This window comes from Oncorhynchus mykiss, chromosome 8 (genome assembly GCF_013265735.2).
Source record: "Oncorhynchus mykiss isolate Arlee chromosome 8, USDA_OmykA_1.1, whole genome shotgun sequence".
In the NCBI taxonomy this organism is placed as follows: Eukaryota; Metazoa; Chordata; class Actinopteri; order Salmoniformes; family Salmonidae; genus Oncorhynchus; species Oncorhynchus mykiss.
In genome coordinates this window covers 38,527,464-38,554,099 of record NC_048572.1, presented here as the reverse complement: position 1 = coordinate 38,554,099, position 26,636 = coordinate 38,527,464, and the positions used below count along the sequence as shown (strand labels likewise).

At 44.1% G+C, this 26,636-nt stretch overlaps 1 protein-coding gene across 9 annotated transcripts in view; it reads right to left on the bottom strand.

Annotated features, from left to right (window-relative positions):
• LOC110530912 (utrophin) overlaps positions 1-26,636 on the bottom strand; it is a 169,406-nt gene that overhangs the window by 87,499 nt on the left and 55,271 nt on the right. For 7 of the 9 annotated variants that reach the window (XM_036985449.1, XM_036985443.1, XM_036985441.1 and 4 more), the window contains exons 2-7: positions 17,678-17,850; positions 14,107-14,263; positions 4,452-4,551; positions 2,603-2,871; positions 2,185-2,331; positions 965-1,043 (exon numbers count right to left, since the gene is read on the bottom strand). In XM_036985449.1, coding sequence (XP_036841344.1) covers positions 965-1,043; positions 2,185-2,331; positions 2,603-2,871; positions 4,452-4,551; positions 14,107-14,263; positions 17,678-17,850 — 925 coding nt within the window. Of the gene's footprint in view, positions 1-964; positions 1,044-2,184; positions 2,332-2,602; positions 2,872-4,451; positions 4,552-14,106; positions 14,264-17,677; positions 17,851-19,956; positions 21,331-26,636 lie in introns of those variants that run through there. The other 2 variants (XM_036985445.1, XM_036985446.1) reach the window with 2 other exon arrangements.

The following is a 26,636-nucleotide window of genomic DNA, read 5'->3' as shown; positions in this document are numbered from 1 at the left end:
AAGGAGGGGATGAGGGGGAGGGGTGTGGCTTTGTCTGTCATTAATGATCCCTCCCTCCCTCCCTTGTTAATGACCACTGGTCTGAAAGGAAAGTGAGTCAGAGGAGAGTTGTAATTCAGCCTTGAATGATTCAAGAGTGAAGAACCTTGCCTCCTGTAAACAACCTGCTTGAGTGTGTGTTTGTGTGTGGGTGCGTGTGTGTGTGTAGGAGGCAAGGGATGAGGGCAACCCTAACAAAAAGTACAACAGCAACAACAAAACATAATGGAGAGGCTACCTCCTAGACATTCATTGGCTGAATCGATAAACATCAAGGGAAGTCATTGGAACGCGAGGTCAGTACAGGTGCATCAAAGCTGGAACCGAGAGGCTGAAAAACAGCTTTGATCTCAAGGCCATCAGCCTGTTAAATAGCCATCACTAGTCAGCTGCCACCCATTTACTCAACCCTGCACCTTAGAGGCTGCTGCCCCATATTTTCTATGGGCAAGTCAGTTAAGAACACATTCTTGTTTACAATGACAACCTCAGAACAGTGGGTTAACTACCTTGTTCAGGGGCAGAACAACACATTTGTACAGTTCAGGGACTCGATCTAGCAACCTTTCGGGTACTAGCCCAATGCTCTAACCACTAAGCTACCTATACTGTACATAAGCATTGAATCACTGGCCACTTTAATAATGGAACAATAGTCAAGTAATAATGTTTACATACTGTTTTACTCATCGCATCTGTATATACTATATTCTATTATACTGTATTCTAATCAATGCCACTCTGACATTGCTCATCCTAATATTTAGATATTTCTTACTTCATTATTTTACTTTTAGATTTGTGTGTATTGTTGTGAATTGTTAGATATTACTGCACTGTTGGAACTATGAACACACACATTTTGCTACATAACATTTGCTAAAAAGTGTGTATGTTACTAATATACTTTGATTTGGCTACTCACTGGATAGGAAGTGCTGGGAGGAAGGGCCAAAGTCTCTGTGGGCTTCCTGAAGGACCTGTAGTCTCTCTTCAATGGCCACCTGCACACCAGAAAGCAGAGAGAGTTAGACACACACAAACACACCTGTATCCCGCCAGCACTATATTGACCGGTCCAGCTGAGTGTGTGTGTGTGTGCGTGCATGTGTGTGCATTGCTGAGTGTCCTTACTGTGTGCAGTGACTCAGTCATCCTCCCTAGAGTGAGGATATAAGGCTGTCTCTACACAGGGAACCAGGAGGCAGACAAAATGTGTCTTCCACACTTTCATCCAGCCCCAGTGAATCTCTATGGGGTGCCTGGTGACTGAGTCCTGCTCTGCCGTTTGCCCTTCTGTTTGATCAGACCAAAGTGGCACGGAGTCCTATCTCAGTGGTCATCATCAACTCCAGCATGGCAATACCAGGGGTGGGGGGGGGGGGGGGGGCATGGAGAAGGAAAGGGACGGAATCTAAGATCTCTCTCTTGATGTCTCTTTTTTTCCTCTTTGTCACACACACACGCGCGCACAGGCACACGCACACACATCAATCTAAACAGCATAGTGACAAATGAGCCTGAGGGGTGCATGAGTAAAGCTCTGATCCCGGCCATCAGCAGGCTGGACCAGGACACTAGTCCGCTGTGTCAAAAAGTGTTATTTATCTATAGTGACAGAAGTCCACAACATAGAACTCAGTAACCTGTAGAGGTAGACAAGGGGAAGGCCACCTCTCCTCACCCCTCTCTGTGTCTGAGCTAAAGTACAGCAGGCTGACAGAGAGAGAGAGACGGCAGGAATAATGAGTGAAAGCAACAACAAAATGACACAAACAGGTGGAAAGAGATGGACAGAAGTACTTGACTACAAAGACAGCAAGAGGGCTAATATGACGTTGACAGAATAAACATGAGCGTACAGACAGGTCGAGATCTGAATAAGGTGGGTGAGAAAAAAAGAGTAGAAAGTAGAAAAGTCAAGAATATGATAGCTCGTAAAAGGAGGAGGGTTTTACATTTGACCTTTTAGTCATTTAGCAGTGACACGTACTCCCAAGTATGACAACTCCTAAAAGGGAGGAGGTTTGTAGCTGTGACACCTCTTCTTAAGTATGACACATAAAAGGGAGATGGTTTTAGGCATGAGACCCGTTGCCCACCTGTAAAAGGGGGAAGGTTTTAGGTGGGACACCCATAGCCCACCTGTAGTAGTTTCCAGTGCATGTTGAGGTCATCCAGTTGCCTGGAGGAGGTGGAGGACAGCTGCACATCCAGAGGAGCCAGTTCACCAGACAGCTCATTCACCACGTTCACGTCCTGCCTCAGAGGGGCCATCTCCTCCTTGAAAGCCTGGAACATACACAGGATGCACACCCACAGGTCAGTGTTTTGATGTGGGCAGATGTATTTATAACATACTGTTATGGTGCAGGGGTGATACCTGTACCAATGGTGATTAGATGTTGACCTAGGTAATTCATTTTTTTTACACTGATTTATGTACAAGTTAATCACTACCTACACTTGGCCCTAAATGTTTTGTAGTGGACGTAAAAAAAACAACGTCCCTCTCTCTCTTTCCCCCTTAATAAATCAGTAACACCCCAGTGACTCCCCTCACCGTGGTCTTCTCTATGTGTTCCTGCAGTGAGTCTATGAGCAGGTCTCCTACAGGCTGCCAGCCAGCCTTGGTCTCTTCTGCCCTGGCTAGCCGCAGGTCCAGCTCGTTCATGTTGCTCTGGAGCTCTTGTAGCCTCTCAAATGCCCTTTCTACCTGACTCTGCCATCCACCAGCGTGGTCCTGCAGACGCTCCCAATGCTCCTGCACCTCCGCTGTCTGCTTCCTGATGGCCCTGGTCACACCCTGCGCCTTCTCCTCTGGAGTCAGGTCTGTGACAAGGGTAGAGAGGGAGGGAGGGAGAGAGAGAGAGAGAGAGAGGGAGGGGGAAGAGAGAGAGAGAGAGGGGGGGGGGAGAGGCGGGAGAAAGGGAGCAAGGACAAAGACTTTAACAACCTCAAAGGGGAAAGTTGGTTGTACAATAAAAGCAAGCATTTGAACTTGGAGAGACTTATGAGCCAAAGAGAAAAGAGCATGACCAATGTCCACAGTCAACCATCTTGTCTGCAGACCTGAAATCTAGATCATAAACACCCTAAGCACACATCAAGGGTCTGTCTGTCTGTTAGTCTGTTAGTCTGCCAGCCAAGCACACATCAATGGTCTGTATGTCTGTTAGTCTGTTAGTCAGCCAGCCAAGCACACATCAAGGGTCTGTCTGTCTGTTAATCTGCCAGCCAAGCACACATCAAGGATTTATCTGTCTGTCTGTCTGTTAGTCTGCCAGCCAAGCACACATCAAGGGTCTGTCTGTCTTTTAGTCTGTTAGTCAGCCAGCCAAGCACACATCAAGGGTCTGTCTGTCTGTTAGTCTGCCAGCCAAGCACACATCAATGGTCTGTCTGTTAGTCTGTTCGTCAGCCATAGATGCCACACACCACAGACAGGACCAGTGTGGGGTTAGTCTGCCACACACCCCAGACAGGACCAGCGTGGGAGCTGTCTGTTTTGAAAATAAGAAGGCCAGGGAACAATGGCCAGGGAAAGTCTGGGAGCTTTGATTGGGTTGAAGAGGATCTGAAGACTAAGGTGTTCTCACCCAATGGGTTCAGTTAGACTAGAGTAGACAGAGGTGTCCGTGCTGGCACTGGTCTCAGTTTTACCCTGTGAAGCCCCTTGTCCCTCCTGTGAAAGCATCCAATCACAGGTTTTAGATCAGATTGAGATCAGATATACCCTTTACAGTCAAACACCCCTTTCGAAAGTATCCGAGGTCATTGCAGGGCTGGTTTCAGATTACACCTACCCTCTGATATACCACGCAAAGAAATCATCCTACCCGTCACAGCCCTTAGATCAGTTCTTAACCACCGATTAGACCAAAGGCCCCTTTGATAATTACATCAAAGATCACACAGAAGGGCCAGATCTCTGCCTGCTCGGAGTTCTGGCCACACCCTTCCAGATTGTCTCAGGGGCCTGCTACATTATTTAACAGCACGATTCTATTAAAGAGGAAATGTGCTGACACAGCGATGACTTCACTGTTTCATCCTCTTAGGCCCAGCAGCCTTTAGATACAGAATTACTAATGAGTTCTGGTGCGTATTTAGTGTTTGGGTGTGTTCTGAGCCTCATAGCACACACCACATAAACATCAAGTGGATTGGGCAACTTCTGAGGTACTTTTCAAGGATATTCTCACCCACCCTGATACTGGGTTTCACCAGATCTTGGTTTTGGAGGGCCACTATGTATGCAGGTTAAACGGAATGGTCAACATAAACTGACCAATACAGACATCCGTTACGTAGGTTATGGCACATAGTAGGTTTTATAAAGGAGTTCAATTAAATTATAACGTAAGACTAAGTGACGGCGTATTCAGGCAAGTCAGTGACAGGAGACTCACCTGTTTTGGGCTCGATGGACTGGTCAGCCAGGAATGTGTGTGCCTGGTCCAGTGTATTGGCCACAACATGCTCGCGGTCCTTCAGCTCCGACCGCAACACCTGGGGAGAAACACACACTGGTCAATTGATACTGTCCTTTTAACCTGAATGTTTTACTCAAAATGTATTACTCCTAACTGAGCTCTTTCATGTCAGTTCGAAAATTTTGCCTGATATCAAACAGTGTTTGTAACGGCGCGTGGGTCAAATCACTGGGGAAGCCAAGTCCCCCCAAAATATTACAACCCACAGTATGTGTTGTGATAATTGTGTTGTTCTCTCTGTAACCTGTCAGTCCATATGCATATTGCACGTAACAAAAGTCCCAAAAACATATTGCATGTAACAAACAGTTACATGACCTACATCATGGTCAAGCAAGGTAATGTTTCTGACATTTTCGGACTACTAAACAACTAATGATTTAGAACCACGTAGAGTTACCGCAAGATGCAAAGAAAACAGGAGCTGCCTCCACTATTCCAGCACCATTTCTACTTCAACATCATCTAATCACCTATGCTTAGTCTAAAAAGGTGAAAACTAAAAGAAACCAAAAATGATTTAGTCCAATAAACATAATCTAGATATGATGTGGCTGTCCATGGTACTGATTTCTCTGTGTGTGCGCACAAGTAGGAAAAACATGTTGATTCACCCTACTCGTAGAGAAACGCCAATGCCATCCTCCTCTTTCATGTTGCCTAAACAGTCTATGACTCTGTCATACAGCACATGCTTTTAGTTTTTGTTGTCCTAGGCTACCAGGTTAAAATGTTTGTTCGCTAGACTCACCTCATGGGCAACGATGTGCCAGGCCAGCAAGTAAACATTTGCATACTACATCAAGTTACGAATTTAACTTCCATCCTCTCAGGCCAGGGGCACAATGTATGAATTAATGGTTGGATCAGAATCGCCATTGTAATCATTGGCGAGCACTGCAAATTAAGTAAAACCACTAGTCCAAATCTCCAGTCATGGCTAATTTAGGAAAGGGGCGATTTTAACTTACTAGCTTGCCACCAGAGGACATTGACACAACGAGATGCAACAATTCCATTTTTTTTCCTGTCAATGATGTTTGGCTTCTGATGTAATTGGTCTGAAGCCAAATCCAAACTGGCTTCCTTTGACACTTTTCTTTGTTGCGCCAGGACCATTCACAGCTCAGCTCACTCAGTTCAGGTTGTCTAATATTCTATAATGTTTTTCTATCAAGGGAGGCCAAATGCTCACTGGCTTCCTTGGCATTCAATGCTACATGCGGAAACAATGTCATACTCTTTCTGACCAGACAGCATCAGATAGATACGCTACACATCCTGAGACAGAGGGGTGCTGTTTTGTTCACTCAGATGCTTTTGCCGTTGAGATACACTACACGACCAAAGGTATGTGGACACCTGCTCGTCAAACATCTCATTTCAAAATCATGGGTATTAACATGGAGTTGGTTCCCCTTTGCTGCTATAACAACCTCCACTCTTCTGGGAAGGCTTTCCACTGCTGGAACGTTGCTGTGGGGACTTGCTTCCATTCAGCCACAAGAGAATTAGTGAGGTCGGGCACTGAAGTTGACCGATTAGGCCTGGCTCGCAGTTGGCGTTCCAAATTCATCCCAAAGGTGTTTGAGTGGTTGAGGTCAGGACTCTGTGCAGGCTAGTCAAGTTCTTCCACATCAATCTCGACAAATGATATCTGTATGCACCTCGCTTCGTGCATAGGGGCATTGTCATGCTGAAACAGGAAAGGGCCTTCTCCAAAATATTGCCACAAAGTAGGAAGCACAGAATTGTCTAGAATGTCATTGTATGCTGTAGCGTTAAGATTTCCCTTCACTGGAACTAAGAGGCCAAGCACAAAACATGAAAAACCCCAGGCTATTATTCCTCCTCCACCAAACTTTACAGTTGGGACTATTCCTCCGGGCAGGTAGAGTTCTCCTGGCATCTCAGATTCGTCCGTCAGACTGCAGGATGTTGAAGCATGTTTCAGCACTCCAGAGAACATGTTTCCAGTCCAATGGCAGCGAGGTTTACACGCCTCCAGCCAACGCTTGGAAACCCATTTCATGAAGCTCCCGACGAACAGTTATTGTACTGACGTTGCTTCCAGAGGCAGTTAGGAACTTGATAGTGAGAAGATTTTACACGCTTCAGCACTCGACGGTCCCATTCTGTGAGCTTGTGTGGCCTACCACTTCGCAGCTGAGCCGTTGTTGCTCCTGGACGTTTAGACTTCACAATTAATAGCACTTACAGTTGACAGGGGCAGCTCTAGCAGGGCAGGAATTTGACAAACTGACTTGTTGGAAAGGTGCCATCCTATGATTGTGCCACTTCGAAAGTCACTGAGTGACGAAAGAGAGAGAAAAGATAAATTAATTTGTATATTTATTTTCTTGGTCAATTTGTCTGGCATCTATGAACACACACAACTGCACATTAGTGAACTCAAGCAATAATAATGTCGTTTTCATCAAAATGATAGATTCTGCAAGGACCGTCTTTATCTCTAAATGTCCAAGTGCCTCAGTGGAAGTGCCTATATTGGAATCATAGTTTTCATCTCCCAGTATCATCAACGTTGTGAACTCTATGTGAACCCTATTTTCCCCACTGTTCAGATTCCTATGGCAGCCTATCCACTACAAAACTACCATCTCCATATCAAACAAGTAAAAAACTAAAATGTCACTTTATTCAACCCCACCTTACATTCGACAACAAGACATTTTCCATTCAAAGGAACGGGCGTCTAGACGCACACATACTCATACACACGCACGAACGTAAGCACGCGCACACACACGCAGACTATACTGAGATGGGGTCTCTCCTCATCCCAGCACTGTAAACAATAATCTCAACATCTATTCAGGTGATGGCAGCAATTCAGAATGTGCTCCCTATCTAACCTTCTCTCATCGAAAGAGACAACAAGAGATCGAGAAGAAAGAGAGAGAAAGAGGAAGAGCAGGAGCAGCGATTGAAGGACGGAAAGGCGGGTCAAATGAGATTTCCCTGAGGTCATAGTTAAATTAAATGAGCGATTTAGAATAAAGCGAGAGACGTTCACACAGCACTGCTCACAACACAGCAGCCTGCAGGCTTCATCAGAGGACTCACTAATACCAAATTATCACCCACACATTCTCTCTGTCATACACTCCCTCTCTTACCCTCTTTCTCACACACACACTCTATCTTTTTGTGTCCTATTTCACTAACTCAAAGTCACTCTACCATCCTTTCCACTATCCTCTCTCTTTCTCCCCCACATCCTCCCTTCGTACACACACACAGGTTAGTCCGGTGTGGACTAGCGGTCACTCTCTAAATGAGTAGCGGTCACTCTCTAAATAACAATTATTTATTTAACTAGGCAAGTCATTCTTATTTACAATGACGGCCTACCCCAGCCAAACCCCGATGAAGCCCTACAGGAATCCCAATCACGGCCTGATGGGACACAGCCTGGATTTGAACCAGGGACTGTAGTGACGCATCTTGCACTGAGATGCCTTATACCGCTGCGCCACTCGGGAGCCAAACTAACATGTGTGCCAAAACATCCACTACAAGGGACGAGAGGAAGAAGGGGAAAGCAGGACTACATGTACCAGAGTAATTATTCATGTTTTGATATAGCAGCCGGAACCCCAGGGGGCCTCTGATGCCTAACGGGCTGTGTGATTGCTTTGTGAGAGGACGATGTCAGAGAGAAATAAAGAGGAACTAAATTATGTTGTCATTATATTTCAGGGAAGACCCAGGTGCAGACAATGTCAAAGTAACAACAGTTTATTAATCGATCAGGGGCAGGCAAAAGACAGGTCCAGGGCAGGCAGATGTCGGTAATTCAGATAGGTGGGGCAAAGGTACAGAACGGCAGGCAGGCTCAGGGTCAGGGCAGGCAGAACGGTCAACACCGGGAAAACCAGGAAACAGGCACAATCGAGAGAAAGGAGCAGGGTGAAAAACGCTGGTAGGCTCGACGAAACAAAAGTAACTGGCAACAGACAAACAGAGAACACAGATATAAATACACAGGGGATAATGGGGAAGATGGGCGACACCTGGAGGGGGGTGGAGACAATCACAAAGAAAGGTGAAACAGATCACTGTGTGACAATTGTGAGCCTTGCTGATTTTATAAAGGCTTATGGTTTAATCAGACAGGACGAGATGAGGAAGAGAGAGTAGCGTTGAAGAGATTATGACAGCATGCTGGGTTGAGTGTTGTAGTAGGATACATTTCTTAACACCTCTTGAATATAGGGGGCACTATTTTCATTTTTGGAAAAATAACGTTCCCTAAGTAAATGGGCTATTTTGTCAGGACAAGATCCTAGAATATGCATATAATTGACAGCATAGGATAGAAAACACTCTAAAGTTTCTAAAACTGTAAAAATATTGTCTGTGAGTATAACAGAACTGATATTGCAGGCGAAAGCCTGAGAAAAATCCAATCAAGAAGTGACTCTTATTTAGAAACCTCTGCGTTCCTATGCGTCCCTATTGAGCAGTGAATGAGATATCAACCAGATTCCTTTTTCTATGGCTTCCCTAATGTGTCTAGTGTCACAATACATCGTTTCAGGCTTTTATTTTGAAAAATGAGCTTGAACGTCAACATTGCGTCAGTGGTCAGCTGAAGTATTTTGTGCGTAAAGGACAAATTGTTTCTCTCTTTCCTACTAAAAAGCCATCTGTCCCGGTTGATATATTATCGAATTGATATTTGAAAAACACCATGAGGATTGATTATAAACAACGTTTGCCATGTTTCTGTTTATATTATGGAGTACTTTGTAATTTGGAATACTTTTCGCTGTTGTCGTGATCGCAATTTCCGGTCAATTTCTCAGCCAAACGTGAAGAACAAACGGAGCTATATCGGCTACAAAAATAATATTTTTGGAAAAAAGTAACATTTGCTGTCTAACTGGGAGTCTCGTGAGTGAAGACATCCGAAGCCCATCAAAGGTAAGCGATTTAATTTGATTGCTTTTCTGATTTTTGTGACCAGGTTGCATGCTGCTAGCTAGGCATAATGCTATGCTAGGCTATCGATAAACTTACACAAATGCTTGTCTTGCTTTTGCTGTGAAGCATGTTTAAAAAATCTGAGATGACAGGGTGATTAACAAAAACTAAGCTGTGTTTCAATATATTTAACTTGTGATTTCATGAATAGGAATATTTTCTAGTAATATTTATGTCCGTTGTGTTATGCTAATTAGTGTCAGTTGATGACAATGCTCCCGGATCCGGGATGGGTAGTACCAAGATTAACAGACATATGGAAATACTTACAAAAAAGGAAACATTAACAGTTATATTCGAGTATGCTTCATGTCAAATCAGATTTTAGAATATATATTTTCTTCATAATAATATATTTAATTTCTACTTTGGCAGAGTTGAGGAAATAAAGGTATGTAAGGGAAGACAAGGACATTGAGAGGCAGAGGTGATTCATTTGCCTTTATATAAAAAGAAAAGAGGGAAATTGAAAGGGTGTTGGTATTGGCAGTGGGTATAAAAATAGCCATGTCTTCAAATATCTTCCTGACGAAATATTGAATTATGTTATATTATGCAAATGTCCCCTATACTACTACATTACACAGATGGAACATTTTCACCACACAATAATAACAGGAAATACACACTTTTGTAAATCCTCAGATTGGTGATGATGCTATAAAAGTTTAAAGTCATCACAATTACACAAAATCGATTGAGCAACAGCATCAGTTTCAACTTATGTTTTAGGAATATAAATAATTGTTTTAACATATTTTTTTACAAGATTCTACTTAATCAGGTAAAAACTACTGAATGAGTTCTTTATTTTGATGATATTACTGAAATCGTGAAAACGTGTTTGTCTTGCCTACTCATGGACAGGGCCTTGAGGAAAAACACTCAAAGTAGAAAACAACCATTAAAACACAAGCTGATGCACCCCCTTTCAAGGGGAAGTAAAACAACTTTCCTCAATTGCCGTGATGAGATAAGAGATTCCGATCTGTCTGAAGAGGAGAAAATAGGGAAACAAGATGCATGAAAGGCAAAGAGGTTGACACAGTCTTCTGCTAACTTTTCTCCTCTCTGATACAGTAGTTGCAGTATTGGTTTTGGCACTAACACTAACAGATTTGTGACTCTTCAGAAAAAACATTATTCTTCAACTAAGAGCAGAATAAGTGGTGCTACAGGGACAAAAAATCCCTCAGGATGACATTTTTTCAATGCACTGTAAGCCTGGAGTGTATCTTGTGAGACGTGACCTTGACTGTGTGTTGTGTACAAAACAGCAGAGAAGACGGTCTTATCGGCCCCTACCCTGTGCAGATGAGGAGATGATAGCATTACAACACAGTAGAGAGGAGAGAAGGCTATTTTCAGACCTCCATGAATCCGGCCTCTCCTCCCTTTTACTTCCCGTCTCCTCAAGGCGGTCAGTGTGAATTGAAGCAGAATCATGCTAACTCTGGAAGACATAGCTGATAGGATTGGAACCTGGTCTGGTCGTCTGCTGCAATAGCCAATTCGTGACAATGACTGATGAGTTGTGCCTTCTGAGATGCCGTTCTGCACACCACTGTTGTACTGTGCTGTTATTTTGTTTGTTTGTGGCCCGCCTGTTAGCTTGCACGATTCTTGCCATTCTCCTTCTACCTCTCATCAACGAGCTGTTTTCCCCACAGAACTGTCCATTCTAATGTTCAATCAAACATTAACTGAATGCCTTGATGCCTGTCTGGCTGCTTTACATAGCAAGCCATGGCCACATGACTTGCTGTCTGTATGAGCTCCCGTGGGACAGCAGTCTACGGCACTGCATCTCAGTGGTAGAGGCGTCACTACAGACACCCTGGTTCAAATCCAGGCTGTATGACAACCGGCTGTGATTGGGAGTCCCATAGGCTGGCGCACAATTGGCCCAGCGGCATCCGGGTTTGGCCGGTGTAGGCCGTCATTGCAAATAAGAATTTGTTCTTAACTGACTTGCCTAGTTTTAAAAAAAAATTAAAAAGGAGCAAACCAGCTTTGTGAATGGGGTGGTGTATCTAATATACTGGCCACTGAGTGTAGTTTTTCATCACGTTGTTCATGCTGGATTGAAGGTATCACCTGCGTTAGGGACAGCACACCTACAATGTAAACTGCTTCCTACAGAGGCTCTGGGCACTAAAATAAATAAGATAGACATCTTCAAGGCAGTTTCATCCAAACGAAGGGTACTTCTCTACCTCTGGCCTTGGCCCCTCAAAAGTCAGAAAGCTCCCCTACAACCCAGTAAGACATGACATTCAAGACTTGGCTTTGCTAAGTAAACAAAATGAAAGCCAACCAACACAATAAAGGACTTTAAAGTTCACCAGGCTCAATTCAGATACATAGGAATCCCTCAACACTAGAAGTTTCTAAAGTTAAATAAGGAGAAACAAATTAAAAGTTAAGTCATCAATGATAGGTAATTATTCACAGAAGTTCAAAGTCAGAAAGTCTCTCTCTGTTTCACTCTCTCTCTGGTTCTTTCTCTCTCTCTCTCTCTCTCTCTCGCTCTCTCTTTCTCCCTCTGCGAGAGATAAGGTTGTGGCAACGCAGCAGTTTAATTTCATTTTACTTTACAACCTGCCCATCCAGGTACAAATGGTGCTAATCAATCACACAGACAGTGTGATTAAACCACCTTAGCGTAACTATACAGATTATATTAGCTTCAACTTTGGCTTCCATAGCTTAACATAGGCTGTGTAAAAATGTTAGCTTGGTTTAGCCTCTCAACTGACAGTAATATTAGCAAAATGAGGACAACAACACTCGAAACTTAAGCCTCCAGAAACAGTGAGTTAATTAAACCCCTTCAAAGCCAGTAAATAGCAGACACACACTCCTAATCACTCCTTTTAATTATATACTTCACTCAGTTTTAATTATATACTTACATACAACATATTGTTGTAGCTTGTCCCCACACTGAGAAGAAAATGACAACTGTTGCAGGGAGATAAAAGTAGAGAGTGATTAAAAAAAGGCCACAAGTGCTCTCTTCTCGTCCCCCTCTCTCCCCCTACGCCTCTCTCTCCCGCTCTAAAATCGGTTAATTTAATAAAGCTGATTGATGAGTTTAATCAGTGAGACGCTTACACAGGGCTTTTATTGGATAATTGAATGTGTGATTAATAAAAGCTATTATCAGCAGACAAAAACACAGACACAATCTGGAGGAGGAAAAGAGCACTGTCGGGCAACACCCGCCCCGGAATAACAAAATGTCTTCCTTTTCCGCCCTTTCATTTGTTTACATTCATCTATATGTACTGTAAACAACTAGCTGTATTCATAAAAACAGAGGAGAAATTATGTTGTGATGTACGGATTGATGTGCCCCAATAAAAATGCAACGGTTCTGTCGTTCTCTTTGAGGGATTCAGAAAATGTCTCTTTACTCCCTCCTGAGCTCTTCATCTCAATCTCGCCACCTCCTCCTCTGCTTCTACGCCTGTCTCTCCATTAACATCATCCTTCTCTCGCACTCCTCTCTCACTTCTTCTCCATCGCTCTTTCTGTCTCCTTGATTTCTCCGACCGTCTTTCATCATCCTTTTCTCCCTCTCCTTTCCACTCTGCTCCAGCCCTCCTATATCTTCCTCTTTATTCATGGGAGTGGCTTAGCTTCCTTCCTTCCTTCCTTCCTTCCTTCCTTCCTTCCTTCCTTCCTTCCTTCCTTCCTTCCTTCCTTCCTTCCTTCCTTCCTTCCTTCCTTCCTTCCTTCCTTCCTTCCTTCCGGACATTTCCCTGTATCTTCATAAGCCTCCATTCAGACCTCCAATTTCCATATACCCATACATTTACTGTATGTATAGTACACCAAAATAAAAAAGCAACATGTAAAGTGTTGGTCCCATGTTTCATGAGCTGAAATAAAAGATCCCAGAAATGTTCCATATGCACGAAAAGATTTCTTCTCTCATTTCTTTTCTCATTTGCTTACATCCCTGTTAGTGAGATTTTCTCCTTTGCCAAGATAATCATTCTTCTGACAGGTGTGGCATATCAAGAAGCATTGTGCTGGGACAATAAAAGGCTACTTTATAATGTACAGTTTTGTCACACAACACAATGTTACAGATGTCTCAAGTTTTGAGGGAGCGTGCAATTGGCATAGTGACTTCAGGAATGTTCACCAGAGCTGCTGCCAGATACTTGAATGTTGATTTCTCTACCATAAGACGTCATTTTCGAGAATTTGGCAGTACGTCATGTGGGCGAGCGGTTTGCTGATGTCAACGTTGTGAACAGAGTGCCCCATGGTGGCGGTGGGGTTATGGTATGGGCAGGCATGAGCTACGGACAACGAACCCAATTTCATTTTATTGATGGCAATTTAAATGCACAGAGATACCGTGACGAGATCCTGAGGCCCATTGTAGTGCCATTCATCCGCCGCCATCACCACATGTTTCAGCATGATGATGCACAGCCCCATGTCGCAAGGATCTGTACACAATTCCTGGAAGCAGGCATGGTAATGACTGTGTAAAAGTTGTGTTACGGTACAGACCGTACAGTGGCTGTGTTACGGTACTGACCTTGCAGTGGTTGTGCTGCTGCAGCAGGGTGGGGACATCTCCTCCTATGGGCATCTGTTTGGCCAGTTCCTTCTCCTTCAGACAGATCCACCTCCACAGCTCCTCCAGCAGGCTCTGAAGACGACTCCAACGCTCCGCACTCGCCTCCAGGTGAGCCCTGGAAACAAATGGCCATAACATGGTTAAAATATGGTTAAAACACAATTACAACCCAGGTAAAATATGTTCACAATACGGTTATAACCTGGTCGAAACATGGTTACAAGAATGTTATGACATGGTCAGTTCCCTCTCCATGTAAAAAGTAAGTTGCACAGGTCTTAGATTGCCTAGTGTGTGCCGGAACGACTCAGAGAAGCAGGAGTCTCCTATCTCCTGGGTTCTGTAGCCTGAGGCACAAGAATACCCCCTGGACAGGACTCTAGTCTATCGCCTGGCCGTCCCCCCAATCTATCTCCTTAATGCTGAGTGAGCAAGTAGAGAAGCACCGGGTCCCATTTTTTAAGTCTTTACATGGTGTGACTCTCAGGGCAACACACAAACCTCAAGGCCTCTAAGTTCGTGTCTCCATACAAGCAGAAGGTGAAACCAGCCATACAAGTCCTAGTGGATACTACAACAGAATTACATGGTTAGGCCATGGCTAGACTGGTGAGGTTGGGGTGGATTGGTGTATCAACCATTACAGTTGGCCGCATTTCAAAGTAGCAAGTTTGCTGGATATCTCTTGTCCAGCATCTTGAAGCATTAAGACCTGGAGACAAGTGAGCATTAGAGGGGAAATCTACTCTCTCTGGAGGGCAGCCAAAACCACTTATACTGGAGTGTATGTGGGATGGATATACAGCATAATGTGTATTATTATTTAATGTGTGTGTTCTTAAATGTTTTGTTTTGACATCCTCCGCTCACTGTAATGCGCCTGACCATTATGTACAGCAGCAACGTTTCATAGCAGCTACTCATTATTATTATGTACTGTAATTAAGACATAATGTGCTCTAAAGAGTACACACATTGCAGCACACACACCCATGCGCTCGCATGCACAGGCACAGTGCATGCACGAACACAGCACACACACACACACACACACACACGCACGCGCGCACAACCTGCTGACAGCTCAGCCTTGCCTCCATCCTATGGAGATACACAGAGTTACATGGTTTATAGGGAATTCTAGTGCTCTTATGAATATGCTGTTATCTTTATGGAACTTTGCAGTGCTTCTGTCTTATTTCACTCCATCTGTGTCTCTTTTGCCCCCTAGTAGTAGTAGTTGGGGCTATCAGGCTGTGAAGTGTTGATCTTCACCTGCTCCTACCTTCTCCTCTCATAACATATTTCACCCTCACTCTGCATCTACCTCCTGATCTATTGTTTTCCAGTACATTGTAACCTTCCTTCGCTGTTCCTCACATATTACTTTTCTCCTTTACTCATCACACCTTCTCTTCTCCTTCGCAACCTTTGCTCCTATCAACATCTCCACCTTGCCCCTGCCACCTTCACTCTCTCCCTCCATCTCTCTTTCACTCTCGGAACATCTTCCACTCTCTCCATCTCTCTTTTTACTTATGCCAAGGTTGTGGTCGCTCCTCCACTGTTCAGGTCCTGAAGAGTTCTGTGACACCATAATGGTTATAACTCTCAACAGAGGCAAATAAAGCATACATGCTCCAATTACAGTTTATTGAACGCTTTAATCAACAAACAAGTCAGCATGGTTATGACATGGTTTAGAACACCTACTCATTCAAGGGTTTTTCTTTAATTTTCTTTATTTTTTACATTGTAGCATGATAGTGAAGACATGAAAACCAAAAAAGTGTTTAACAAATCAAAATATATTTTATATGTGAGATTCTTCAAATAGCCACCCTTTGCCTTGATGACAGCTTTGCACACTCTTGGCATTCTCTTAACCAGCTTCATGAGGTAGTCACCTGGAATGCATTTCAATTGACATGTGTGCCTTCTTAAAAGGTAATTTGTGGAATTTAGTTTCATCATAATGCTTTTCAGTTGTGTTGTGACAAGGTAGGGGTGGTATACAGAAGATAGCCCTAGTAAAAGACCAAGTCCATATAATAGTCAATCATCACTTTAACAAATGAACAAATGAAGGTCAGACAATAAGGACAATTTCAAGAACTTTGAACATTTCTTCATGCGCAGTCGCAAAAACTTTCAAGCGCTATGATGAAACTGGCTCTCATGGGAACCACCACAGGAATGGAAGACGCAGAGTTACCTCTGCTGCAGAGGATAAGTTCATTAGTTACCAGCCTCAGAAATTGCAGCCCAAATAATTGCTTCACAGAGTTCAAGTGACAGACACATCTCAACATCAACTGTTCGGAGGAGACTGTGTGAATCAGGCCTTCATGGTCAAATTGCTGCGAAGAAACCACTAGTAAATAACACCAATAAGAAGAAGAGACTTGCTTGGGCCAAGAAACATGAGTGATGAACATTAGACCAGTGGAAATTTGTCCTTTGGTCTGGAGTCCCAATTGGAGATTTTTGGTTCCAAACGCTGTGTCATTGTGAGACCTTGTGTGGGTGAACAGATGATCTCCGCATGTATGGTTCCCACCGTAAAGCATGGAGGAAGAGGTGTATTGGTGTGGGGGTGCTTTGCTGGTGACACACTCTGTGATTTATTTAGAATTCAAGGCACACTTAACCAGTATGGATACCACAGCATTCTGCAGCGATACGCCATCCCATCTGTTTTGGGCTTAGTGGGACCATCATTTGTTTTTCAACAGGACAATGACCCAACACACCTCCAGGCTGTGTAAGGGCAATTTGACCAAGAAGGAGAGTGATGGAGTGCTGTATCAGATGACCTGGCCTCCACAATCACCTGACCTCAACCAAATTGAGATGGTTTGGGATGAGTCGGAGCGCAGAGTGAAGGAAAATCACCCAAATGAAATTGTAACGTGCACAATTTCAGTTTCTCTCGCCTATTCAACCATTTACATCATTCATTCAGTGAGGAGAGAAACACATTAGTGCCTGGCTGGTTACCAACGTCCTACAGCACATTTGTCTTGGCCCGTTAAGGTAGGAATAGGTGTGGAGAAAACTGTTAAGCAGGCATTAAATACTTTTCTGTTTGTGATTAAAAGATTCTGACAACTGAGCAATGTAAAATACAAATATTTAGGAAAAGTCAGGGAAGGAGCGGGACGTTTGTTTGTTTTTGGGCAGATTTTCCCCCTATGGCGGTTCTAGTGTTAAATACTTATTTTCTGTGTATTGGAGTATTTAAAAATAATGTGGCCCGAATCAACTACTTCTACTGCTAGTATTTGAAATACGTATTTTTATAATTTCCTATAAATACCCTATTTACAAATATATTCCAATATTCCACTACTTGTCTTTTCAACAAAACAAAAACATCTGAACACTTACTACGAAATGTATGTAAAAGCAATTGAGAAATAGTATTTCAACCCAGGTCTGCACAGTACTGACCATATGTTATCAGTATATTACAGTAATGACCGTATTATGTTAGCAAAGATGTGTTGTTTAGTATTATGGGACTGACCGTATGTTGGCAGATTTGGTCTTGAGGTCGCTCCAGCGCTGGTTCATATCGTCCAGTCGGTGCTGCAGAAACACTGCCTCCTCAGACGTCCCCAGGGACTTGACCATCTTGGGCTTATTCCCGTCCACACTCTTATAGATATCATTATGGGCATCGATCTCTGCCTGGATATCCTACAGAGAAACAGAGAGAGGTTTGAGTTTGAACAAGTCTGTGTTATTATTACAGTGTTACATAAAGTACAGAGCTTCACACATATAATTGAATAGTAAAATCAAACCAACAAAATACTTGGCTTGTCATTTTCTATTAGCTTTAAAATGGTGGGAATAGAGAGGGGTGAAGGAGAGAGAGAATGATGGAGAGAGAGCCGTATGAGTGTGCTAGCTGGTCATGCGAGTGTGGAGGGACAGCTAGAGAAGCAAAGAGGGCAGAGCAGTTTAAACATCTTTTAAATGTACTCTACCTACTCAGGACTCTTGGAAAATAAATGCATTTCAAACTCCTCTGCCTCCCAATAGAGAACCAATTCATTCGAAACCCCCTCCACACACTAACCAAGCATTGTGGGTTTCCATACTAATACTAATACTCTACCAATTAGCTGGTTGATGAACTGAATCAGGTTATTTACAACTGGGGTTGGAGTGAAAACCTACAGGAGGGTAGCTCTCCAGGAACCGTTAGAAAATAAACAAATTCATTGGAACAGCGGCAGACTATTCTCAACTAGCCTAGTGTAAGGAGGAAGTCAGTTATTTTCACAAGGGATAGAGGTGAATGGCCCTACAATGAATCTCTCGCCATCACAGTAAATTTTCTCCCCACCACAAATCAAATGACTAAAGGTCATATCGAGAAATAATTCAGAGTGAGTGTGAGAAAGAGTGAGAGAGAAAGAGAGAGGCATTGTGCCGGTGAGTCAGTTGGATGTGTTCCAGCTCATTCCCAAAGTGATTTTCCTCTAACAATTTTCTTCCGAGGTGATGCTTGGATTACACACACACACACACACACACACACACACACACACACACACACACACACACACACACACACACACGCACACACGCACACACGCACGCACACAATGAAATAGCCTTCTCATTGAGTGGTGGCAAAGGTGACACGTGCACATGCATACTCAAACATCTTTGTGGCATCAAATAGTCTAGTCATTGAGTGCTGCCACCATGAATGGCTACTTTGAGAGAGGGACAAAATATGAAGAGAGAGAAAAGCATGTTTCCTCAACCCAAGCTTAGGTACTCATGTGGGATAAACACACACCTTCCAGCTTTATTCTTACAAGGACACTGTAGATGAGTGTCACATGTGGCTGCAATTTCAGCAGTGAGCACACACACACACACACACACACACACACACACACACACACACACACACACACACACACACACACACACACTCCTCTAGACATTCCATGGCTGATCCGCTACTTGAAAAACGATACAATACCTCCACTGTGTTTAGGATTAGATGAAACATGTCCAAATGATAGCTGGGGCACACACACATCCTCTACCAAAGCCGTGTATTTTCTTGCTCTTCAGACACAAAGCAACAGAAGGAGCATAAGGATAGTGGATAATTGATGTGTCCCTGTCACACACCCATTAACGAATGGGAGATTGGCTGGCTGTGAGCAGCCCAGACAGCGGACACTGTCCCCAGGAGGCCTAATGTTACACCTATTTTGGTTTGAAGAGGAACAAGGCATTAGAGCTGTACCTATCAGAATGGCTGACTGACAAACACACATGTGAACACAAGCACACACACACAAAATAAACTAAAAGAACTGTTGGACATCAACTAGCAGCTTTGGTGAACAAATACTGGACAGAAGTGGCATACCTCTAGCAAGACAAAAAATGAAGCACTACAGCGTTCCAGACATCTGAGACCAGAGCACTTGAAGGAATCTCAGCCTCCCCATGTGTTCTGCTGCAGACTAGCTGTACCCCTCCACGCTCTGGGCACTCAAATAATGTTGCTACCTTGACAAAAGCTTTAATGAGTTCAATAATAACTCCTTGTACTTCATAAACCTCAGACTCACTCAGATTGCCCCACTTTATAGTACACAGACAGAGGGGAGAGAGGGAGGGAGAGAGAGAGGGGGAGTGTTTGACTACAGAGACTACAGTGAATTAGTATGAGGCTGGGCTTTCATCTATGGCATCACAAAGAAACAACCTTTCCGATCAGTTTGTCCCAATAGGAGCTCAAATAGGTGTCAAACATCTCAAATCTACCTCTTCAAATTTCCTGAGGAGCTCTTGCAAGGTGAAGTTCAAGCCAATCATCTTCGGCTCTAGGATGAGTCTCCTCCCCCTCCCCCTCACTTCTACATCGTCTCTGAGGTCACAGAGGACAAAAGGCACAGAAGGGTCGCTGGGGTTAGGGTAGTCCTCCAGTGGTTACGGTCAAACCCAGCTTTCAAAACAGGGTCAAGGTCAGGACTTGAACCGCAATCAAATCCATTCCAAATATGGTCAAAAACAGTTCTCAAAATACAAATACTATTAAATCTAGCGCTCAAAACACAAAGTCGGGCTATCCAACCCGGCGACATACACACTTCACATACCCCTAGTCGCCGTGTGTGTGTCAGTGTGTGTGTTCGCCCTGCTCGGCTAGATGATAGAAGCATCCTCCTCAATGGAACATAGGCTAAGAAGGGAGCCGTAGCTATCCTGCTATCATGCCTCAAGCCTGGGGTTAGATGTCCTGAGAGCTGGGCTGAGGCTGGGTAGGATGTAGGAGGTGAAAGGCTGTCTGAGGTGGTCTGTAGGCTGGGGAAGAAGTCCTTGAGCTGGGATAGAATTCCAGGGGTCAGGGTAGAGGTCTGGAGACTGGAGGGAACTATCCAAGTGCTGTCAAGAGAGGCTTGTAGACTGAGGTGGAAAGACTAAGAATCTGAAGAAATGTTCAAACTTTTCCTCTTATTCCTTCCCTTTTTCTCTCCCTTCCTCCACTGCTTTTCCGGTCAGTAAGGAAGAGGTTTACACTCCAACCCGTGGTAGGGACGAGTGTTTGTTCTCAATTACTCAGATAAAAAACACACTATCCTTGCACACACACACAAACACACTCAGGTGACAGGAGGCAACACAAAGGGGCACACGGTCTGCCGACCTCTCATTCCTCTCTTACTAAGATAATGCTAACACACTGCGGAGGAAACACAAACACACATCAGACACACTCTCACAGAGAGAGACAGGGCCATGCAGTCTTAGCCCTACTACTAGCCCCCTGCCCCAGCCTGGACTCCCTCTCACACCCTTCTATTCACAGCCAAGGCAGGGCCAGTTAGTGAAAGAATGTCTCCTTCTCCTCTGGAGCCCCAGGCCACGTGTCCAATGATTGAAGCCCCAGATCAGAATCACGATCCTGGAGAGAGAGTCTGGCAAGCTGGTCTCTATGTAATGGAGCTCTGCAGAGAAGTTCCTGTCCACTGCAGATCTCCTTGCAGAGTAGTAATGGGAGCAGTTGTTCTTCCTCTTCTCTCGTCCTCTTTCACACTGCTTTGAGGAACCTTTGAGTAGAGTACCAACTATTTTTCTACCTCAGCGTTTCTTTTTTTTTATCCCTGTCTTCCTCTCCGGGTCTCTTTCTCTCCCTCACTCCTGCCAGTGGCTCGGCTCTTTCCAGCAGCAGTTTATTATTTTAATCAGCATCCTCCCTTCCTACACCTCCTCCCCTTCCCTCTCCCTCTTTTCAGGCCCTGCTCCGTTCGCTAAACTAACTCAGCACCCACCCACTTCCTGAGGCCTCTACTGGCACAGAAAGAGAGTGGGGGACAGAGGTAGCAGAGGTGACAAGTGGACAGAAAGTTAGGAAGATACAGTAAATGCCCTAACCAAGGGAGAGAGGGGGATGAGGAAGTGGAAAATGGAGAGTGTTGTGAAAAGAGAGAAAGAAGGGAGAGAAAGAAAAGAGGTGGCCAAGTAATGCAGCACTTTACTAGCAGAACGTTATACCTGTCTGAGTCAGGGATGGTGAAAACATGTGGCTCTCACGTGAATGGAGAGAAGGAAAAAGAGAATAGAAGGGGCTGGGGGGTTAATCGGCCTTTGAGGAGGTTTGGGGGTTTTACAACCATACAGATACGTTAAGTCTATTTGCCTCTGTGTGGGTAGGCCTACATACAAAGGAAGAGTCAACAGCAGGACAGACATATTGTGTGCATCTCACAAACAGATTGGCCACCAATGGGAGACAGAAATAAGGATGATACAATGCAGAATATTCATAAGAAAACTATGAAGTGTGCTTTACCCAATAAAAATATTGCTATGCATTTTTACCCTGTAACGGCACTTCTGATGAGGCACTATGTATGCAGAAATGAATTTGTGCTGTGTGTGTTTTTGAGAAGCAAGTCCAAGTCGATTAACCAACGGGAAATGAGCAAGTCCAACATGCGAGCGAGACAAATTCAACAACTGTTGATTCCCTGGAGTTCGATGCACACCATGTCTGTAAGTGACAAGAAAATAAAAACACACACACAGAGGAATAAACACAGACACGGGCAAGCAAGGACACACACATCCACACACGGTCACACAGAGGAATATGAGGTAAAAGTTACTAAACATTACTACAGCTAAGAGGGATTAGGGCCATTACAGAGGTAAGATGTCGAGCTATTAACCCTCAGACTGGGTGAGAAAAAGAGAAATTAAGAAAGAGAGAGCAAAACTGAAATAGCTGATAGAGAAACAAAAACACAGAGAAAGAGCGAGAGAAAGACAGAAAATAGAAAGAAAGACAGAAAAAAGAAAGAGTGAGAAGAGAGACAAAAAGAGATACGAGATGGAGAAAGAGAGACAAAGAGTGAGAAAAGAGAGAAAATGAAAGGGAGCGGGAGGCCATACTGTGTGGTTTAAAGTACTGAGGCACATCTGCCTGTAATTCCCTGGCTGGATCATAGAGGACCGGAGGGCTGAGGAACTTCAACGGGAATCTGATCCGCATCCACTAAAACCCTGGGAACTACAGCCCACGGAGGAGAGGAAAGAGAGTGAGAGAAGAAGCGAGAGAGTGGATAGACATAGAAAGATGTAATGTAGAGATCTTAGGGAGAGGACACTTAAAGGACTCATCCAAACACTTGCTCTCACTAAAGGACATGGGAGCATAGAATAGACACAAAAGCATAAACACGTGTTAGCATACACACACACCTGGCCTCTGTAAAGTAGCTTTTGCCCTCTGATGGTATCGAACCTAAATCAATATCAATGACGTGCAATGACCTAGGTGGTATCTATCAACAGCAGAGAGGGAGAGAGTGAGAGAGGAAGAGAGAAATTTGGGGACAGGTCGAAAAGCATTAAACATTTATGGCAATTTAGCTAGCTAGCTTGCTGTTTCTAGCTAATTTGTCCTGGGATAAAAACATTAGGTTGTTATTTTACCTGAAATGCACAAGGTCCTTTACTCAGACAATTAATCCACAAATAAAATGGTAAACCGAGTTTGTTTCTAGTAATCTCTCCTCCTTCAGGATTCTTCTTCTTCTCTGGACTTTATATGGCAGTTGGCAGCCAACTTTAAGGTGCATTACCAACTGGACTGGAGTGTGGACCTCAGTTCATCTTTCAAATACCCACGTGGGTATATGCTCCTAAAAACCAATGAGGAGATGGGAGAGGGGAGACTTGCAGCGCAAAAAGCATCACAAATAGAATCAAGTTCTATTTTAGCGCCTGGCTACGCAGACGTTCATTGGCGCGCGCGATCAGAGTGGGTGCAATGATTGAATAACATGTATGTGTACATTTATTTTGCTCGCACATGTGACTTGAGCAGTGTGGTCAGCATGTAAGTAGACAAGGATCCAGAGTAGAGCTATGAGCTAAAACAGCCCAGTATCAGTTACTGCAGGGACAACAAATACTAGCTATCCTGTGTGGACTTCAAAATACTGCTTTGACAGAAAAAGCGATTGATGTGACCACTAAGTATTTGTCCAAGTTACGTGTTTCACTTCCTTACAGATCGATGTTGAAAAACGGCCAGAAGCTTTAAAAAAATGCACGTATCTTCACTTAACAAGGTATTCAGAGGACACACAACAGGACGTACAGACCCCCTCCCAGATGTAAGATGAACTTAAGTTGAGAAAAAGAACAATGTTTCCAATGTGTGGATTGGGTGTATAGGAGTGTATAGTGTTCTCTCTTCAGACTGGGAGAGCATCCATTACTGTATGCCACAACAAACAGTATTATTCACATTGTTCTGTCATTTAGTTAGGTTCTTCTGTATGCACAGATTAACCTGACAAAGTTTACAGTGTAAAGACAGTAATGTGATATTCTTACTTCGGTCACCTACCTCTCTAATGTGTATCATGTCTGTTTTGCATGTTATTATTTCTCACTTTTGACCTTTTTGCTGTCTGGCAGACTCTTTCTTCCTGACCTAGAGAACTTTGTCTCTCTCTTACTCTCGTCATTCCCTCTCTTTCTTAATTTCTCACCTTCCAATGTCTCTGATGCAGACACACACACAAACAGCTTGAGGACCTCAAAAACAAACTGTACTGTATTCAGTGCGAAGGCAGTTAAGGAACACTTTCACCACCACAATATCATAGGCCAGCTTTCAGACAGAGGAATCATGCATTCAACTCGTTCCCACCCAGCCTCTCCACAGGCCACGTCGACGAGGTCACTTCCTGTGCCCGGGGTTATCGCCAACGCAACACTTCCTGTTAGAGGGACAGCGTCCTGTTCGGGAGATGAGAGATCTGTGCGTGTGTGTGCGTGCGAGAGTGTGTGTGTCCTCAACTACACTACTCTTAGAAATGTTTCTCCAGGGGTCCAAATAAGAGGTGTTGGAGAGCACAGCGCCACCTGAGCGTTAGAGGAAGTTACACTGTTACACTTTGCACAGCAATCAATACAGGAAAGGACACCAGCATAGAAAGGTCTCCGAGGGCACCACTCTCAACTAGCTCACACACACCCTCCTCTGTCTTCCTTCACAGAGCTACAATTGAATAAGAATGGATAGGAGGTAGATGGATGGATGGAATGATGGATGGATGGATGGATAGATAGTGAACCCTGAACAGACAATACAGATCGATGGACAGATGGATCTGCATTGTCAGTGTTGCAGTAGCAATTAAGCACATTGAAAATAGATACATCGATTGCATCATGAACACATTTCTCAAATCAGGCAGGCACATGCAGATGCATACAGGATATTCATACTCTTAATTGTGTGAATTACAATTACCAGTATGTTTGAGTCAAACGACATTTCATAATTTGAAGGACTTCATTTAAGGACTTCATTTAACAAAACACATTCCACATTCAATATCTGTATTGCACAGCCAGACAAAACAACATTGTGGGACCCTGACAATTAACCAAACAATGTTGTGTGATGTATTCATACGAAGAAAAGCCATCATGTAACAGAAAATACATTCTACATGCTCTCTCCCAAAGTACCTAAAACCCCATCCAGCTTTGAATACCTATCCCTCTTCCTCTGCGGCCAGATGACATCCTTGTATCGACAGCAGACGACCTACCTGGTCACGTCAACAGGGCCCTTATAAAGGACAAAAGGGACGAAGGTCATGGAGCAAATCACTAACAATGTGGTAAGGGTCAATCAACCAACCCAAGAATGAACCGTGAATATCAAGTCTCGGAGTGGCTGGACAGCCTAATGCCCCCCACGGTGAGATGCGTCTGAAAACATCCAGGGTGTTTTCAATAGGGACATTTAAATTGATTTGGACCAGTTCCATGGCTGTGCTGCTGACTGACTAATTTAATCAATCAGCTATTGATTATGGTGGAGTGTTGTTGTGGCTTGGTGGTTTGGTGGTGGCTACTATGGTGTTGAATGCTGAGCTACAGTCAATGAACAGCATTCTTACATAGGTATTCCTCTTGCCCTATCCCATCTGGACAAGACGAATACCTATGTAAGAATGTTGTTCCTTGACTATAGCTCAGCATTCAACAGCACAGTACCCTCCAAGCTCATCATTAAGCTCGAGGCCATGGGTCTGAACAAATGGGTCCTGGACTTCCAGAAGGTCCGCCCCCAGGTGGTGCAGGTAGGAAACAACACCTTCACTTCGTCGATCCTCAACACCGGGGCCCAACAAGGAAGTGTGTTCACCCCCTTCTTTACTCCCTGTTCACCTATGACTGCGTGGCCACGCACGCCTCCAACTCAATCATTAAGTTTGCAGATGACACAACAGTAGTAGGCCAATTACCAACAATGACGAGACAGAACCACATCGAAGGGACCGCAATGAAAAAGCTGAAAAGCTTCAAGTTCCTCGGCGTGCACACCACTGACAATCTGAAACGGTCCACCCACACAGACAGAGTGGTGAAGAAGGCGCAACAGTGCTTATTCAACCTCAGGGGGCTGAAGAAATCTATCTAGGCCCCTAAGACCCTTACAAACTTTTACAGATGCACAATTGAGAGGAGCCTGTTGGGCTGTATCACTGCCTGGTATGGCAACTGCAACACCCGCAACCGCAGGGCTCTCCAAAGGGTGGTGCGGTCTGCCCAACTTATCACCAGGGGCACGCACACAGCCGGATCTCCAGGACACCCACGGCACCCAATGTCACAGGAAGGCCAAAAAGATCATTAAGGATATCAACCACCCGAGCCACGGCCTGTTCACCCCGCAATCATCTAGAAGGCGAGGTCAGTACAGGTGCATCAAAGCTGGGACCGAGACTGAAAAACAGCTTCTATCACAAGGCCATCAGACTGTTAAATAGCCACCACTAGCCAGCCTCCACCTAGCTACTCAACCCTGCACCTTAGGGACAGCTGCCCTATAGACATGGAATCACTGGTCAATTTAATAATGTTTACATACTGCTTTACTCATTTAATATGTATGTACTGTATTCCATTCT